Source organism: Mesoplodon mirus, assembly GCF_964341445.2.
Source record: "Mesoplodon mirus genome assembly, chromosome: 3".
In the NCBI taxonomy this organism is placed as follows: Eukaryota; Metazoa; Chordata; class Mammalia; order Artiodactyla; family Ziphiidae; genus Mesoplodon; species Mesoplodon mirus.
The window spans coordinates 168,277,731-168,296,383 of NC_138978.1; the positions used below are offsets into that span (position 1 = coordinate 168,277,731).

General features: G+C 39.0%; 1 protein-coding gene across 2 annotated transcripts in view; it reads right to left on the bottom strand.

Moving 5' to 3' along the window:
* Positions 1 to 18,653, bottom strand: part of KLHL20 (kelch like family member 20) — a 78,533-nt gene that overhangs the window by 24,667 nt on the left and 35,213 nt on the right. For both annotated transcript variants that reach the window (XM_082614427.1, XM_082614426.1), the window contains 4 exons: positions 12,785 to 12,943; positions 11,397 to 11,491; positions 8,557 to 8,672; positions 2,168 to 2,351 (listed from right to left, as the gene is read on the bottom strand). In XM_082614427.1, coding sequence (XP_082470553.1) covers positions 2,168 to 2,351; positions 8,557 to 8,672; positions 11,397 to 11,491; positions 12,785 to 12,943 — 554 coding nt within the window. The remainder of the gene's footprint in view (positions 1 to 2,167; positions 2,352 to 8,556; positions 8,673 to 11,396; positions 11,492 to 12,784; positions 12,944 to 18,653) is intronic.

Consider the following 18,653-nt stretch of genomic DNA (forward strand, 5'->3'; position numbering starts at 1 on the left):
TTGTTTGCACAGCTCCTGGGGTTCAGCTTTGGTTTTGGTCCCACCTCTGTGTGTAGGTCACCCTCAGGAATCTGTTCCCTGCCAAGACCTGAGGCACCTTTTCCCCATCCAGACAGGAGGGGGTTAAAGCAGCACCTGATTAGGGGGCTCTGGCTCACTCAGGCTGGGTGGAGGGCGGGGTACGGTAGTCATAATGGGAATGCGGGGCGAGCCTGTGGCCGCCAAGGCCAGTGTGACATTGCAACAGCCTGAGGCATGCCATGTGTTCTCCTGGGGAAGTTGTCCCTGGATCATGGGACCCTGACAGTGGCAGGCTGCAAAGGCTCCCATGGGGGGTGGTGGATAGTGTCCTGTGCTTGCACACAGGATTTTTAGTGGATGGTGGCGGCAACCTTAGCATTTCATGCCCATCTCTGGGGTCCAAGCTGATAGCCGTAGCTTGCGTCTATCTCTGGAGCTCGCTTAGGCAGTGCTCTGCCTTCTGTGGGCACAGAGGGAAGGAATCACCTCTCTTTGTGCACCCCAAACAATGGTCTCTTGCCTCTTTGGCAGGTCCAGGCTTTTTCCCATACGCTCTCCTGGCTAGCTGTGGCACACTAGCCCCCTTCAGGCTGTGTTCATGCAGCCAACCCCAGTCCTCTCCCTGGGATCTGATCTTTGAAGCCTGAGCCTCAGCTCCCAGCCCCCACCCTCCCCAGTGGGTGAGCAGACAAGCCTCTCAGGCTGGTGAGTACTGGTCAGCACTGATCCTCTGTGCAGGAATCTATCTGCTTTGCCCTCTGCACCCCTGTTGCTGTGCTCTCCTCCATGGCTCTGAAGCTCCCCCCAACCCCGTCTCCGCCAGTGAAGGGGCTTCCTAGTGTGTGGAAACTTTTCCTCCTTCACAGCTCCCTCCCAGAGGTGCAGGTCCCATCCCTATTCTTTTGTCTGTGTTTTTCTTCTTTTCTTTTGCCCTACCCAGTGGGGATTTTCTTCCCTTTTGGGAAGTCTGAGGTCTTCTGCCAGCATTCAGTAGATGTTCTGTAGGAGTTGTTCCACTTGTAGATATATCTTTGATGTATTTGTGGGGAGCGAGGTGATCTCCACGTCTTACTCCTCCACCATCTTGAAGGTCTTCCTCTTCATTTTTAATTAAAAAAAAATACTATCAAATTGCTCTTTTTGTAGCTATATATTTGTTTTTAATTTCATTAATTTTTCTTTCCAGTTAATTTCTTCCTTCTATTTTCTTGGGTTTTGTTGCTCTTTTTATAACTTTTTTATTTAAAAGCGTGATTTATTTTCCCATCTTTCTTATTTTCAAATGAATGCACATAAGTTATAATGTATATAAATTTGCCTCTGAATATTACTTTAGTTGCAGACCACACATTTTGATATTTATGGGCTTCACTGTTATTAAGTTGTAAATATGTAATCATTTTCACCCTTATTTAGTTAACTCAATTTGTTTTTAAGTGTGCTTTCTTTTTAAAACTTCTATGGAGCTGATCGCTCTGTTGTTGTTTTTTTTCTTTTCAACTATACAATCTGTATCTCTAGATCTTGATATGCTGCAGGGTTTCATAGATATGTTTGGTAAGTATCAAGAACACAGCTGAATGAAAAAGGGTTGTATGAGAACAAGAAGCTAGAAGTTATTAAAAAATAAATTATTGTAGGTTTCCAATGTGCCAGGCATTGTCACAGATGTGGGAAAAGACATTTCAATAAACAATTACAGCCAATGTGATATGTACAAGTATGTTCAAAATACTTGTGAAAGATCAGAGGACTGAGTAACTAACTTGTCTGTATGGTACCAGAGAAGGCTTTATATGAGAAGTAACATTTGAATCTTGAAAAGATATTCCAGGGAAGAACAAACAGCATGCATATATGTAGGCAAAGAGGGACGAAAGAGGACAGTATGTCTAAGGAACTGCAAACAATTTGGTGGGTCTGCACTAGCGTGTTTAGGGAACAGTGGTGTGCCAGGGGAGACAGAATGGAAAAACAGGTGGAGGTCAGATCGTAAAGGACTTATATGTCACAGTAAGTGGTCTAGGCTGTGAGCTAGTGCCACAGACACAAAACTAAAGCAACATGTTACATCTGTTTCTAATTAACATCTCAAACAAAATAATATGAATAGGAGAGAAAAAAATTTCAAATTGACCCTACTTACCTTTCAACACTATTGAGATAAGAGGACCCATCATGGCCTCCTACTGCATATAACAGGTCATCAAGAACACTGACCCCAACTCCACATCGCCTTTTGCTCATTGAAGCTACCATTCGCCATTCATTGGTCTGTGGATCATATCGTTCAACACTGGAAATGGCATCTCCACTGCACCAACCACCAACTGGGGAAGTAACAGAAATGGTCAGGAGAATACCTGTCCTAAAGCATAGAATGTATCACTCACTGCTAACTTTTATTTGGTTAAGTCCTAATGCTTGGACTTACCAAAAGCCTCTAGAAGCAGGTTAAAACATAAGTTATGATTTTTACTTATTCCACTGGGATTTTCTAAATTCCACTGGGAATTTTCTAAATAAGTTAGTATTAGGTCCATTTTACAGAGGAGGGCAAGGACACCAATTCAAATTGCATTGGGAAGTAATGTGGCATTTAATGGCTAGAACATTGAATTTAGTTAGAAAACTAGGGCTTGACTGTTGCCTCTACATAAATGTAAGGTATTATCAAAAACCAAAAGAACCATTATTCAGAAGCCTGTTTAAAAAAAAAAGTCTTTTGTCCGGGAAGATCCCACATGCTGCGGAGCGGCTAGGCCTGTGAGCCATGGCCACTGAGCCTGCGTGTCCGGAGCCTGTGCTCCGCAACGAGAGAGGCCACAACAGTGAGAGACACGCGTACCGCAAAAAAAAAAAAAAAAAAAGTCTTTTATTCTATTAGGGGAGAGGGATTTTGGCTCATCTACTCATGACCTCATCTTGTGACTAAAAATAATACAAAAATTCTTATGACTTATAAAATGTTTTGCCTTCTGTTTAATCTGCAGTCTGTACTGAATTCTACAATATCCAACATGACATTCAGGATCAGAAAACAGTTTGAAGAAATTACATTTTTCATAAGTAAGTAATACTCAAAATAACAGGGCCAAACTGAGTTCAATAATGCTTCTCTGAGTGTTCCCTGAAAAAAAGTGTAATTATAGCAGATAAATTTAATTTGTTATTCTTTAAAATCATCTCTATTTCAATCTAAAACAAGAGCTAGATTCTGGAGCTTAAAAAGTGAAGTCTAAGGATAACTTAACCTCAAAACATTTGAAAACTAATGGTTTCTTGGAGGTCTCAATAACTTCCTGAGCCAGAATAAAATGGGAATGTTTTTAACCTTCTTCTGGTGGATTTGAAAACTCAATCCTTATTTCAAATCTCAATATGCTGTATACATTTTATTTTATTATGATTTCATTTAAATTAGGATATTCAACTAATACTAAATCACAGTAAGTTTTGTCTATATTAATTTGCTTAAATTTGAATTCTGTTCTGGGATATATGCCTGGAGTTTCAATATCAGAGAAAACACCTTAACTTCCAACATAAAATTTGGCTGCAAATGTGAGGGTTATAAGCACTTGAGACATATCAAACAGCCTAATCATTAAACCTCAGGCACAATTTATAATGAAAGCTATTAAAACCAGCTTTTTATTGGATTACACGGCTCCAAATCAAGTTAATATCACTTCATAATCTGTGTTCTTTGATACTAAAGAAAAAAAATAGGCCGTTAGGAAATGAAATTTAAACCTTTTTTGTGACCTGGGGAAACAAGCAAAGGAAAAAGTTGTTCAATTCCACTGCCTCATGGCAATTTTATGTGCATTATGATTTCCAAGGCAGCAGGTGATGGCATAACGGGGACAGAACTAGTTAAGTTATTATTATAAACCAATACACTGTACTTAGCAAGATAAAGTGTGTGCGTAGTTTCTGCTGTGAGAACTCTCAATTTGTGTTAAGTGATGTACTTAAGACAAAATATTGCTGAAAAGGTGACATATAGTTTTATATGCGTGAGATGTTGACTGTGAAAAGAATTACTTCACAGACAGATTTGATCAAAAAGTATTACCTTAAAGTAGGCAACTTTCACAAAGTGTCTGGAATAAGGATCAGTGAACTGAATACTAAAAAAAAAAAAACCCCAACAAAACAGAAGCACAGAATTGAGAAGCATCAAGAAACCTAATGGAAAACAAGAGGACAAGCCAGAAGACATCAGTAGGAGTAAAATGCTAAGTAATAAAACTACTGAGATTATAGATTTGATCTTAGGCTTCCAGAATGAAGAAATGAAGACTCAATTTTCCAAAGTTAAGTGAGAACTGGTAATTTGGCATTCCAAAGATAATGAAAAAATTGCAATAAAAACCAAAGCAAATTAAGGATTAAGTTTTAAGTAGAGACAGGTGGGTCAAGATCTAAAATAATGTCAGTGGAACAGTATCACTCAAGAATAGAGGTCAGATCTGGATAGCATAAAAAGACTGAGAAAGCAGGGAAAACCAATACAGTTGTAAAGAAAAAGACCTAATGGTTTTTCTCTACAAATGAAAAAGGAAACTTTAATAGTGTAAAAGAGGTGACAGATGATTTAACTTTTCTTCTTTTTTTTTTTTTTTTTTTTTTTTTTGCGGTATGCGGGCCTCTCACTGCTGTGGCCTCTCCCGTTGCGGAGCACAGGCTCCGGACGCGCAGGCCCAGCGGCCATGGCTCACGGGCCCAGCCGCTCCGCGGCACATGGGATCCTCCCAGACCGGGGCACGAACCCGTATCCCCTGCATCGGCAGGCGGACTCTCAACCACTGCGCCACCAGGGAGGCCCTAACTTTTCTTCTTTATGTTTTTCTATGTTAACAAATATTTCTATATTTCATGTGTATTCACTGCTATAATCAGAAAAAATTTTTAAATTGTTATTTACAAATAGGTTATTGTGGGACTTCCCTGGTGGTCCAGTGGTAAAGAATCCACCTTCCAGTGAAGGGGACACGGGTTCAATCCCTGGTCGGGGAACTAAGATCCCACATGCTGCGGGGCAACTAAGCCCACGCCACAACTACTGAGCCCATGTGCCTCAACCAGAGAGCCCGTGTGCTGCAAACTACAGAGCCCATATGCTCTGGAGCCTGTGCACCACAACTACAGAGCCCATGTGCTCTGGAGCCCACGCCACAACTAGAGAGAAAACCTGCACCCCCCCCAACTAGAGAGAAGGCTGTGCGCTGCAACAAAGAGCCCGTGCCGCAATGAAAGATCCCCCATACTGCAACGAAGATCCTGCATGCTGCAACTAAGACCCGACGCAGCCAAAAATAATAAATAAATAAATTAAATATTAAAAAAAATAAAAAATAGGTTATCTTTCATGCACAAAGTGACATTAGCAATCCATTTTTGTTTTCCAATTTTCCTTTTCCATTAATCATGATGGGTCAATGCTAATTTCTCACTAGTGTTCCTCAGGATCAACAGCATGCAATTAATCTTTATTGATGCCTACTCTGACAAGATTGCTATACAATATGGAAACTACAAAAATAAATCAGAAATGGTCCTTGCTCTGAAGTAGTTAAAAATATAGTAGAGGAATCAGATACCCAATCAGCAGTATGAAATTATGAGATTACTAGCAAGAGTTTGCGATCATGGGGCTTCCCTGGTGGCACAGTGGTTGAGAGTCCGCCTGCTAATGCAGGGGACACGGGTTCGTGCCCCGGTCCGGGAAGATCCCACATGCCGCGGAGCAGCTGGGCCCGTGAGCCATGGCCGCTGAGCCTGCACATCCGGAGCCTGTGCTCTGCAACGGGAGAGGCCACAACAGTGAGAGGCCCACATACCGCAAAAAAAAAAAAAAAAAAAAAAAAAGTTTGAGATCATGAAATTGATCCAATTTAACTGGCTTCTAAGGAAGGCAAAGTGTGATTTCATTAATACCATGATTTAATCAACAGAGGCAAATGAGAGTTTAGTGAAGATGGTTACACATTGAAAACATGGCACCTGACAATTTATAATCATGTTATATTGGAATATGGTGGGAACCAGCAGGATAAAGATGGCAGCTGTTGAGTAATTCAAGTCAAGTTTAAATTTCTATTTAATGGAGCTACATTATTGTCTCTCAGCATCCCCAAAGGCGTACCTTGTCTAGTTTCACTGGATTGGTAACCCCCACTGAATCCATAAAGAACCCTGGACCTGAAATGTATTGTACTTTCCACAAACCTATTTGGCTTAGTTTCTAGCTTTTGATCATAGGAAGGTTCTCTTCTGTTCCATTTTCTCCTGAGTTCACATTATCTTCCCCTCTTCCTTAATCTAGTTCTTAATTCACTGCCAGAATACTCTGAGGCTGATGAAACAGTAGTATACTGTCCTCCCTTCTCCAGGTACCATACAGCCAGATAAAATAGTTAATAGATCTTGATAACAATGGATATACCTCCACAAAGATGGCCCTACTAGTACTAGAATTCCTGAAACCAACATGACATCATGAAAATAAACCTTAGGTACCAAATAATTAGATCTTGCATCCTTCTAATTAAAAAAAAATACATAACTGACTTGCATAATTGGGGAAACAGAAACTCTGATGTAATTTATAGCATTCTTGTATGTATAGGGAGCTGGCACATAAACTACTTTTATAAATAAAAGACCTTTAACAATATAATTTATCTAGTTTAACCAACAAAGCGAAACAAATGTTATAAAGACCTCCCTGGGAGCTTAACCAGATCTGGCAATGAATTTATTCACCGATTTATGGCAACTATAGATGGTATGTGGGAGTGAGGAGGCAGATGTACATAGGTGTGAGCATGCAAGCAAGTAAACCCACATGAGTATGTGAATATGTACCTGTGCATGCATATATAGGAATGAAAGTCATAGGAATAAGTAAGAATGATAATAGAAATAAATCTATTAATAACAATAAACAGAGACATAGGATACTGGGAGTATGGGAGAATTCAGTACATGATGAATTAATAATCAAGTTTGAAATCTAAAACAGGAATGAAGGAATCTTTCAAAAGAGAAGGAAAAAGCCCGATGAGGATTAGACAGAAAAAGAAAATGTGGCATCAATTTTCTTGTTGAAGAAATGCTACAGTCCTCTATGTGAAGAAATTTAGATGAAAAAATTTAAAAAGGAGATCTCAAACATAAATTATCAAATTTTTCTTCTAAAAATGTAAGGGAAAATACATTCCCACATGCCAAGAGAAGATAAAACTGAAGGGGAAAATATAGACAAGTGGTTAGGCTGAAGGGAAAGGATACTGTGCCCCAGTGATTACATAGAATTCCCTGATGAAAAGGAATAGAACACTTAACATATCAAAGAGAATCCGAGGAAGCCTACATTTAATAGCCATGGAATTACTGAAATGTGGGAGCATAAATACAAAGAATACAATAGGTTCCAGCTAGTTCCATGAATCAAGATTTGAAAAAAATTTTGAAGAGAAAGAACTTGCTATAGACTGAATGTGTCCCTCTGAAATTCATATATTGAAACCTATTCCTCAATGTGATGGTATCAGGAGGTGAGGCCTTAGGGAGGTGCTCTGCCCTCATGAATGGAATTAGTACTCTTATAAAAGAGACTTCAGAGAGATCCCATGCCCCTTCCTCCACATGAGGACATAGCAAAAGATGAAAAGATGGAGTCTACAAAGAAGGACAAAGTGGGCCCTCACCAGACACCAAAATCTGCTGGCACCTTGATCTTGTACTTGCCAGCCTCCAGAACTATAAGAAATAAATTTCTGTTGTTTATAAGCCACCCAGTATATGGTTTTCTGTTATAGTGGTCTGAACGGACTAAGACAGAACTAGTGAGTAGTTTTACCAAACAGTGAGAAAGTTGTTATTCAAGTGACTAAGAGAGGTGAATTTATGTGCACAGAAGTGATTGAAAGTTCTCAGATATTAGGGGCAGACAGTGGGAGCAGAATGATACAGCAGGATGTCTTGGGCTCAATCTAGCTCAGGAGAGCTAGGAAAGAGTGTAACTGTTTAATGTAAGATAATGTTTCTTGACAGTTCCATGTAATTATGAGGTGACTGGCACACTGGAATATAAATTCATGCATATGATTTATTATAACAAAACATCCACTGCATGACATTTTTAGATTTATATAAAAATGCAGCACTCTTTTGGAGAGCACCAGTGTTGGATCATGAGTTAAGAGTCAAGATACATCATGTTATTTTTTGTTTGTTTTTAAAAGGTGTGAACATTTTTTTTTTTACAATTTAAAAAAAATATTTTATTTTTTTGGCCATGTGCTGCACAGCATGCTGGTTCTTAATTCCCCAACGAGGGACTGAACCTGTGCCCCTGGCAGTGGAAGCATGGAGTCTTGACCACTGGACCGCCAGGGAAGTCCACATCATAAATTATTATGCATTTCTTACAGATATCACAACCGACCAAAGGACTACTCAAATGACAGTCTCTCAAGTAGGAAAATATTCGGTTTAGTCACAGTATATTAAGATCCAAACCTGCAAAGAGTACTTCTCCACATCGAATAGGTTTCCGTGGTCTTGTCCTTGGTCCTTGCATTAGTGGTCGTTCTTGAGGCAATAGAAGATAGTTTTTCGCCTCATCTACCAAGTCTCTGTGGAAAAATTCTGCCGTTATTCCAAATGTCTAAATAATATTGTTAGTCAAATCCCAATATGGTTAAGGAATATGTAAGATGGCAAAGGGGAGCAAGCATAAATCAAACCAAATCATGAATGCCAGCCAACATTAAAAAGAGCAATGATGCCAGTCACACTGTGAGCTATGAATTGATTGGTATTTCCATCATGACTTCATATCTTACCACAAATTTAGCCTAAAACTCAACATGCTTGAGGCTAACAATAACTTATGGGAAGCTAAAAATTACAACTTAATTATCAGCCTGCATAGTTACTGCTTTCTAATGAAGTTTACTAGATTTTGCAGGATACTGGCAAAGTAGCACATTAGCCATGACACTAGATATTTGCTAGATTAAAGTAATAAAACTAGGTCAAAAATTGGATTGCTAAAAAGAAACACTCTATTGTCATTTAATATTAATTTTCTATCTGGTACTGTATGAATAGTTTATTCTCAACAAGTCTACTGAGGATGAACAGTTTTGTTTTTTTTTTCTATTAAGGTACTTTATGAGAACCTAGTAATTACACTTGTTAAATACAATATCCTAACTCATACTATTTATGTACTTATTTCACTTGAGTCCTTTGAACGATTCAGTGTGTGACTAGTGCAAATTCAATCTGTCACTGTTCTTTCTCAACTCTGAAAGTGTTTCCTAAATTACACTATATTTTCATTTCTCTTTTTACTTTATATTACATCGAGTAATTTATTCCTGCTGGACCAGTCCCAGGCATGACCCAGTAATGTACTTCCAGTATATGGCTTTGCTAAGGCCTCATCTGAGTTTATTTATGTTAAAAACAAAAACAAACAACCCCCCCCCCCAAAATCCCAAGCTGATGGCCAAGAACTTTTTCTAGCTTCCTTAGCTAAAAACAAAGACTGTGATCTCCTAATTACTGGTTTTTAATTAAGTTGTTCAAGGGTTCCTAGAAAGAGTACTATAGAGCTAATACTTAGTGGCCAACATAAAATTAATAGTAACAACAATAATAAGGGCTTAATACATATTAACTCATTTAACCTCCACCACAGCCCTGTGGAATAGGTACTGTTATTATCCCTATTTTATAGATAAAGGAACTGTACCAGAAAGAGGTTTAAGTAACTTGAATAAGGTCACACAGCTAGTAAATAATAAGGTCAGGATATCAGGAACAGGCTTCTTTTAAAAGTGACTTTATAAGTATCTTTAATTTCTGCACTGGAATCAGTACAATCCAATTTATATTTTATGGGAGAGGGGCACCTTTGTATTGTTTCTTCAGATTTCAGCAGCCATAGTTCATGTGGTTTTCCTTCTGCTGTTATAAATATTTTGGGGGAATTAATTGCCACTTGTCTTTAAGTTTAAAAGGTAAACACCTAAAACCCCCTCTAACATCTCCTGTTAAAGGAACACACTTCAGATTATAGAAGAAATGCAAATGAATCTATATGTCCTACCTCTGTTCTAGAGATTCCTGATTCTAGAACAAGTTTCTTTAGTCATGAAGGGAGATCCAAAGGTTGGTATAGTTTAAAGAGAGTTCTGACTCACTCTTTCATTGTTATATATGGAACATGCTGGGAAACAATAGTTAAAAACACCGTACGGGGCTTCCCTGGTGGCGCAGTGGTTGAGAGTCCGCCTGCCGATGCGGGGGACGCAGGTTTGTGCCCCGGTACGGGAGGATCCCACGAGCTGCGGAGTGGCTGGGCCCGTGGGCCGTGGCCCGAGCCTGCGCATCTGGAGCCTGTGCTCCACAAGGGGAGAGGCCACAGCAGTGGGAGGCCCGCGTATCGCAAAAACAAAAAACAAAAAACAAAACACCGTATGGTTTAGGATTTGAAACTGAACTTTAAAATGTGTCAAGTGGAAAAGTAGTTTATTAAATTTTGTATATAGTACAGAGATAGCCCAATAAAGTAGGTGTTCTGTTTGTTTGTCATGTAAAAGCATTTAGTTTCTTTCAGTCAAAAAAACATCATGAGACAGCTTCATCAAGCTCTAGTGGAAATCTTTCCATAGCTACTTTAGGGGTGTAGTAGACCTTTAACTCTGTCCACGATCTCAGAAAGCAAGGCTGATCCTATTACCTAACTAGGCATATGTGATGGAATGAAAAAGTGCTCCTCATACACTTTTTTTTTTTTTTGCGGTACACGGGCCTCTCACTGTTGTGGCCTCTCCCGCTGCGGAGCACAGGCTCCGGATGCACAGGCTCAGCAGCCATGGCTCACGGGCCCAGCTGCTCCGTGGCATATGGGATCTTCCCGGACCGGGGCACGAACCCATGTCCCCTGCATCGGCAGGCGGGCTCTCAACCACTGCACCACCAGAGAAGCCCTCCTCATACACTTTTTTGATGGAGTCAAGAGCATTATTTATCTCAAGAAAAGATGTATTAGCAGAGAACTGCCTCTTCAAACTCAAGCTTGCATTAAATCTTAGAAATCTACCTCTTTATTGCCACTTCTACACCAATAAATACCACACATAAAAAAAACTAATAGAATGGAATGCTGTAAGTTGTCATCTCTTTTTCCATCTCCTTTTGACCCTAGCCCAGAAGAAAAACCAGTTAAATACTGCCTTGATTTCAGCACTAAAAAATACAATATTTAGGAAGCAATACAAATAAGGAAATTAGGAGAGGACAGGAATGTTTGGTTGTTGATTTTTCCCATCCAAGGTCATTCATACCTGCATTCTTCATCACTTTTGATGAGGGGATCAGAGCCTACAGTACCCACCAGAAACTTGGGACTAAGCAAAGGCAAACGAACATGCTGCAGCACCTATGAGATAATAAACACTATTAAAGATGATGCACAGATGATTCCAGAAAATGATGTCAAGAGCAGTTTGTCAGACAGCTCATTGTGGTACCCCATTTAGGAAGGTCTAATGCAATTATCTCAATTTATTTTTCCAGCCAATACTGAGCACCTACCATGTTCCTAAATGTGCCAGGCTCAGAGGATGCAGAGATAAATTAACACAGCCACACCTGACGTCAGGAAGGCTGCAATCTGGTTTACTTATGTCCCATACAAAACTTCAAAACGGAAAAAATCACTGTGTGTTTGGCTGGTTGGGAGTGCAGTTTGATGGATGAGAGTATCTATAATTTGGAGATAATAGGTTTGGGTAAATACAAATTCAGTGCATGTAAACTGGTTTTGAGATGACTCTGAAGGCCAGTGAGGGTTTTGAAAGGAGACACAGGAGTTGATGTTCCGGGGAAAGGACCAGAGAGAGGAAAACACAGAGTTTTCAAATTAAAGACATGAGTTTAAGATGAACCCATCGTGCTAAAAAATAAATAAATAAATAAATAAATAAACACTATTAAAGGCACAAACTCCCATCTGCAAGATATTTAAGAGAATACATAAGCCATGCTCCCTACTGTGTTTCCAACTATTTTGAGATCTAATTGGATTAATTAATTGATCTAACTAATAAACAATGAAGATGGAGGGAAGGCATAAATACTAAATTTATTCTAACCACCAATTCAGTAATTAGAATAATCAGAAAATTGAAAGCACACTAATATCACTTTAGAATGCTATTTTACGCTTTCAGCAGTATGTTGTTGTAAGCTCTTCTATAATTAGCTCACATGGCTGTACTCTAATTAACAATCTAGAAGAATATCCCATTAAATTGCTAAGGACTATCATCATAATAACAAGAACATTAAATATTTCATTTAGTGACCACTTATGACCCATATAATTCTTTACTCTTCAAACTGTGGTGGGATTTCCAAGCCATAGGGAAGTGAAACATGATAATTGCTATCCTTACTTTCTTTTGTTCATTTTGTATCATTTAAGTTCTGATTTGTGCTATGGCCCAAACCTAGAGTTGATGCAAAACAGAAGAAGCAAAGGAGCAAAAAGTTCATAATGATAAATGCTTAAAATGCTTCTTAACACTTATCTCCTTGATTATTTGGAAAGAGATGGTCTTTTTTACAGTCTAATATGAAGGCTAGTGAAGATTGTTTCTTTTTTGCAAGTCAAATACATATTATTTCATCCAGTACAAAACAGTTACTTAAAGAAGCATTTCCATCATACCTGGGGTAACTGAGGACGTCTTTCTTGAATACTGTATTTAACCCAGGCCATCACTGCATTGAACACCTGTTCTTCGCTGCGAACATTTAGTTCATCACTAGATATTATATCAATGAGTTGATTGGCTGGAAGCAACATGAACTCTTCACTTTCCATCACCTGTTTGAAGTTCGGTAAGAAAAAAAAAAAAGAACTCTGTGATCAGATTTGATTGTTTTAATATTTTTCTTCAGGGTTGTAGGGCAAAACTCTATTACACAATGGAGCTGAATTTCAAAATAGTACCAGAGAATAAGAAAAGTTTAAAAAGAAAACAGAGATAGGTGGAGCACAGAGGATTTTTAGGACAATGAAACTATCCTGTATGATACTACAGTGGTGGATACATATCATTATACATGCGTCAGAACTCATAAAATGTACACAAAGAGTGAACCCAAATGTAAATTATGGACTTTGGGTAATAATAATATGTCAAGGTAGGTTCTTTAGTTGTAACAAATGTACTTCTCTGGTGCAAGATGTTGATACTGGGAGAGGTTATGTGTGTGTGGAGACAGGGTACATGGGAACTGTACTTTCTGCTCAATTTTGCTGGGAACCTAAAACTCTAAAAACATAAAGTTTATTAATTTTTAAAAAGGGAACATAGGAGAATACAGAGGGCACAATTAAAACTTAGGAAAAATAATAATTTGTGATTTAAGCAATTTAAGAAAAATGATACTTTTTTTCCAAAATGAAGTATGAAGATAAAAATTTATATTCAAAATAAACTAAACTAACTATACCAAATTAGAACTCCCAGGGTGAGGCATATAAAAAAATCAGGAAAAGCTTCCAGAGGAAGGTTAGTTGCTGAAAGGGCAGTGTCTGGGGCAGAAACACCAAGGGGCCAGTTTGAAAAAAGAATGAGCATGTCAGCATTTCTACAAGCAAGAATGAACATAATGATGAGAGCATTAGACCCAGGAAAACCACTCTGAGGACCAAACCACTCTGATATGTTCATATTCTCATATCTATATATCTATATATCTATATATGAAACTACAAACACACCAATTATTTATCTGTACCCAAGGCTTTAGGGCATTGTCAGAATGCAGATGAAATGGCAACATTGCTGTGCAGTCCAGCCACAAATCCTGAAATCTTGTAAAGCTTGTCATCAGTATGTAGAGTAAAAGGGACAAGGCGCAATGCAGAGAAGGGAAATGGTCACTGCTATACTCCATGTGGTTTGTTTCCCCCTTCAGAAGAGTGTGCTACATGTGATGTCTGTTAGTGAAGGAAGAATATGGTTTAAGAGCTCAAATTCCCACCATGCAACCTCTGATGCTGACAATGTACCCTCTCGGGACAGGGTTATTTTCATGCTCGTCAAAAAGTCAGAATATTTAGCAGGAAACGAAATAAGCCATAACAATTTGAATATGTGATTAAGAATTATTCCCTAAGTACATTAGAAAAAATGCAAATCTCAAAATAAAAGTTAAGGGCCATAAAGTCATCTGTACTTATAGTAGAAAACACTAATAAGCACTTCGAGTTTTATGGCACAAGTCTTCATATCATCTGAGTGAGAGACCTTCTGGGGTTCAGGAATGAAATAGGAAACCTTTAAATTTTAGGTGAGGTTGCCTAGCCAGGTCACTTAGTTAGAATGCCTGCATTGTACTCTCTGTGGCAGGGTTGTTGGATTTAGCAAATAAGAGTACAGGGCGTATTTATACTAAAAACTATTTGTTGTTCATCTGAAACAAATTCAACTGGCCATCCTGCATTTTATCTGGCAGCCTTATGTTGGGGGCTATAAAGTCAAGAGCCAGATTTGGGGCCTAGCTCCAAATGAAGTATGCTGGCCTTCACGGCATACAAAATTTTAGCCATAGTTGTATCTTTCTTTCCTCTTATTTTCTTTTTACTCTGATTTCTTTACTTAAGACAAGTGGTATTGTATATCTTTGTGAAGTGCGTTAACACTCTTTTAGGATCTTGTCAGAGTATAAATTTTTTCCCCAATTTAGTGATTATAAAACAAATATAAAAATATCAAGGAACACCAAGTTTAAAGTTTATGAATAAACCGCTATGATATTAACAAGTCACTTACTGGAAATCTTAGATGGCAAGAAGACACAAACATCTGTGTGAGAAAATGTTTTTTGGCACTAAGAGCAAAGAGTAAAAATAATATTTTTGATGAACAAAGTCTGGTTAAAACGTCACTTCTCTTTTTTCCATCAACAAGAAAAAGACGTTCACGATCTACCATTAGGGCAAATCTAGCACTGAAGTCTATCCTTGAACCAAACAACCAGGTTAAGAAAATAATGCTTTAAAATACCCGCTTTTTAAATAAGAGTTTGCAGGAGATCTAATTTTAAGTCCCACACTATTATGGTAATGCGCTTACTTTTAGTTTCTTCAGATAAATGTAGATACAATCTGAAGAATGAATAAAGCTGAAAACAATAAGAATGAATAAGGAAAGTAAGTATTCTAGAGTTGTAACAGAAATGAATGGTGAATTCAGTGATGTTGAGTTGAAAGAAAAAATTTAACTTTATGTTTAGGAGCAAGCGTAACACTGTATGAATTAAGTTATGCCTAATAAAATAGAAGGAAAATAAATATAGATTTAAGTTTGAAAATAACTTAAATGAATCACAAGTTTTCAGCCCCAAATGGTAACTTTCTTTGCATCTACACAGAACCATTCTAGTCCATGATCAAGGGTAAGGTTTCCTCACTGGGATTTCAATGTATCAGTTGACTTTGGAGGCAGGGTTAGAACTGCAGGGATTTCTTAATCTGGGGTCCAATGACTTTGGCAAATTATTTTGGAAATCCTAAATGATGGCAAATCTTTATTTTTTGGAGAGTGGATTTGATATTTAAAAATAGTGGAATGAAGTTAAGAGTCAAATCTGTTAAAGAAGTGTGAAGGAGTTACTTTGAATGAGAAATTAAGTGTGACTATAAAATACTGACTCAATTAATTTTAATGAAGTATAAACTCCATTCAGTTATGGTGTATTCCTCTTTTTATATTTTGTTGGAATCAATTTACTAATATTGTATTAAGGACTTTCTCATCTAAATTCATGAGAGATATTGATCTGTAGTTTTATTTTAGTGTCTGTGGTTTTGAAATCAGGGTGATTTTGACCTTGTTTGGCAACCTCCACCACTTTTTTCTGAAAGATTTGGTATAGGATTAGTATTATTTCTTTCTTAAAGGTTCAATAGAATTCACCTTCTGGGACTGGTGTTTTTTTTGGCGGGGGGAAGGTTTTTAAATCATTGGTTTAAAATTTCTTTCACAGATATAGGGTTATTCTGGTTTTCTGTTTCTTCTTAAGTTTTTGTAATTTGTGTTTTTCAAACAATTTGTCAATTTCATGTTGTTGAATTTATTGGCAAAACATTGCTCATGATATTCCCTTATTATCCTTTTTAATGTCTGAGGGATTTGAAGTGATGTCCTCTCTTTTATTTCTGATACTGGTAATTTGTATCTTCTCTCCATTTTTTCTTTATCAGTACAGATAGAGGTTCATCAATTTTTTTCAAAGTACCATTGATTTTTGCTTCATCCTTTATACTTTGTTCCTTCTACTTTGGGTTTAATTTGCTCTTTTTTTTTCTAGTTCACAAAAGTAACCACTGGAATGAAAATACAAACCTTCCTATATACTAAAAGATATTAAAATGAAAAGCAAAGAAGACACTATACAGAGAAACAGAGTAAAAACAACTAAATCAGATACTATTTACAAAAATATAATATAACAGAGTTGAGAACAAACATATCAGTCATAGCAATAGATACAAGTGGGTTTTAACTGCCTATTTAAAGAAAAAGATTTTCAAACTGGCTCATAAAGCAAAACCCAATTCAAGAAAAATACCTAAAACATCATGATGCAAAAAGACTAAAAGTAAAGGGATGGGCCAAGATACATCAAGCAACTGAAAACAATAAGAAAACAGGAACAGAAAGCCAGATATCAGACAAAATAGAATTCAGAGAACAAAATAATTAAATCTGACAAAGGAGAACACTTTACAAAGCTAAAAGTTACGATTTATAAGAAAGAAACAAAAGGATTATATATTCATCAAGCAACATAGTGACAACAAATATAAACTACAGATAATGCAAGGGGTAATAGATAGAAACACATTAATAATAAGAGACTAACATATGTGGACAAAAAATAAGAATATAAAAGAGCTAAGAGGGGAGAGTAGCCAAGATGGCAAAGCAGAAAGACACCGAGCTCACCTCCTCTCATGAGCACACCAAAATCACAACTATCTGCAGAAGAACCATCGATGAAAAAGACTGGAACCTACTAGGAAAAGATCTTCTACAACTAAAGGTATAAAGAAGGAACCACAACAAGACTGACAGGAGGGGCAGACTCATGATATAATCAAATCCCATAGCCCAGGGAATTCCCTGGTGGTCCAGTGGTTAGGACTCTGCACTTTCACTGCCGAGGGCTCGGGTCCAATCCCTCGTTAGGGAACTAAGATCCCACAAGGCGTGCAGTGCAGAAAAAAAAAAAAGGAAAAAAAAATCCCATAGCTCTAGGAGGGCAACCAACAAACTAGAGAATAATATTGCAGAGGTTCTCCCAAAGGAGTGAGAGTTCTGAGCTCCACGTCAGACTCCCTAGGCCAGGAGTAAGGCACTGGAAAGAAGAGCCCCCAGAGCATTTGGTTTTGAAGGCCAGTGGGGCTTAATTGCAGGAGCCCCACAGGACTGGGGGAAATAGAGACTTCACTCTTAAAGTGTGCACACAAAAATCTCATGTGCACCGGGACCCAGGGAAAAAGCAGTAATTTGATAGGAGCCTCTGCCAGACCTACCTGCTGGTCTTGGAGAGTCTCCTAGAGAGGTGGGGGGTGACAGCGGCTCACCCTGGGGACATAGACACTGGTGGCAGACCTACTGGGGAACATTCAAATGTGTGAACAATGCTACTGGCAGTTGCTATCTTGGCTCATTAGCAACAAGACCTGGCCCTACCCAATAGCCTGTAAATGCCAGTGCTGGGATGCCTTGGGCCAAACAACTAAGTGGGCAGGGACACAGCCCTATCCATCAGCAGACTGGCTGCCTAAAGACTTCCTGAGCCCATGGCTCTCTCTAAACACGACCCTGGACACAGCTCTGCCCACCAGAGGGCCAAGGCCCAGCTCCACCCACCACTGGGCAGGCACCAGCCCTTCCCACCAACAAGCCTGCACTAGCCTCTAGACCAGCCTCACCCATCAGGAGGCAGGCACCAGAAACAAGAAAACTATGATCCTGTAGCCTGTGGATCGAGTACACCAACAGCAGGCCAGACCATACTCTGGAATCAGCTGGGACCTGGCCCTGCCCACTAGCAGGCTAATGCAAGGTTTGGGACACAGTGGACCCCATACCCAACTGTGTCAGGAAATGCCCCCATATTCCCCAATAATCTGAAATGAGCTCAGGGATCCCTGGGCCCTGCAGCAGACTCCAGGAGCCAGCTCTGTCTTCTGGTAGTCTGGCACTAGCCCCAGAATCTGGCTTTACCCACCACTGGGTGGGCAATGGCCCCAGGGTCTTTGGGACCCTGACTCCACCTACCAGTGAACCATAACTAACCCTGGAGCCCCCTAGGTTCTGCAATCATCCGCCTTGTGACCATGCCCCACTAAACAGCAGCCAGCAGCATCAACACAAGGCAGAGCTTGGCAACCAACTGGACTAGGGGCTAACCAAGCCTAACAGTTCACACACAGTCAGCCCTCCACAACAGAAGGACCCACACAGCCCTCTTACAGGGAACCCCTAGAGCATACAGCTTGGGTGACAAGAGGG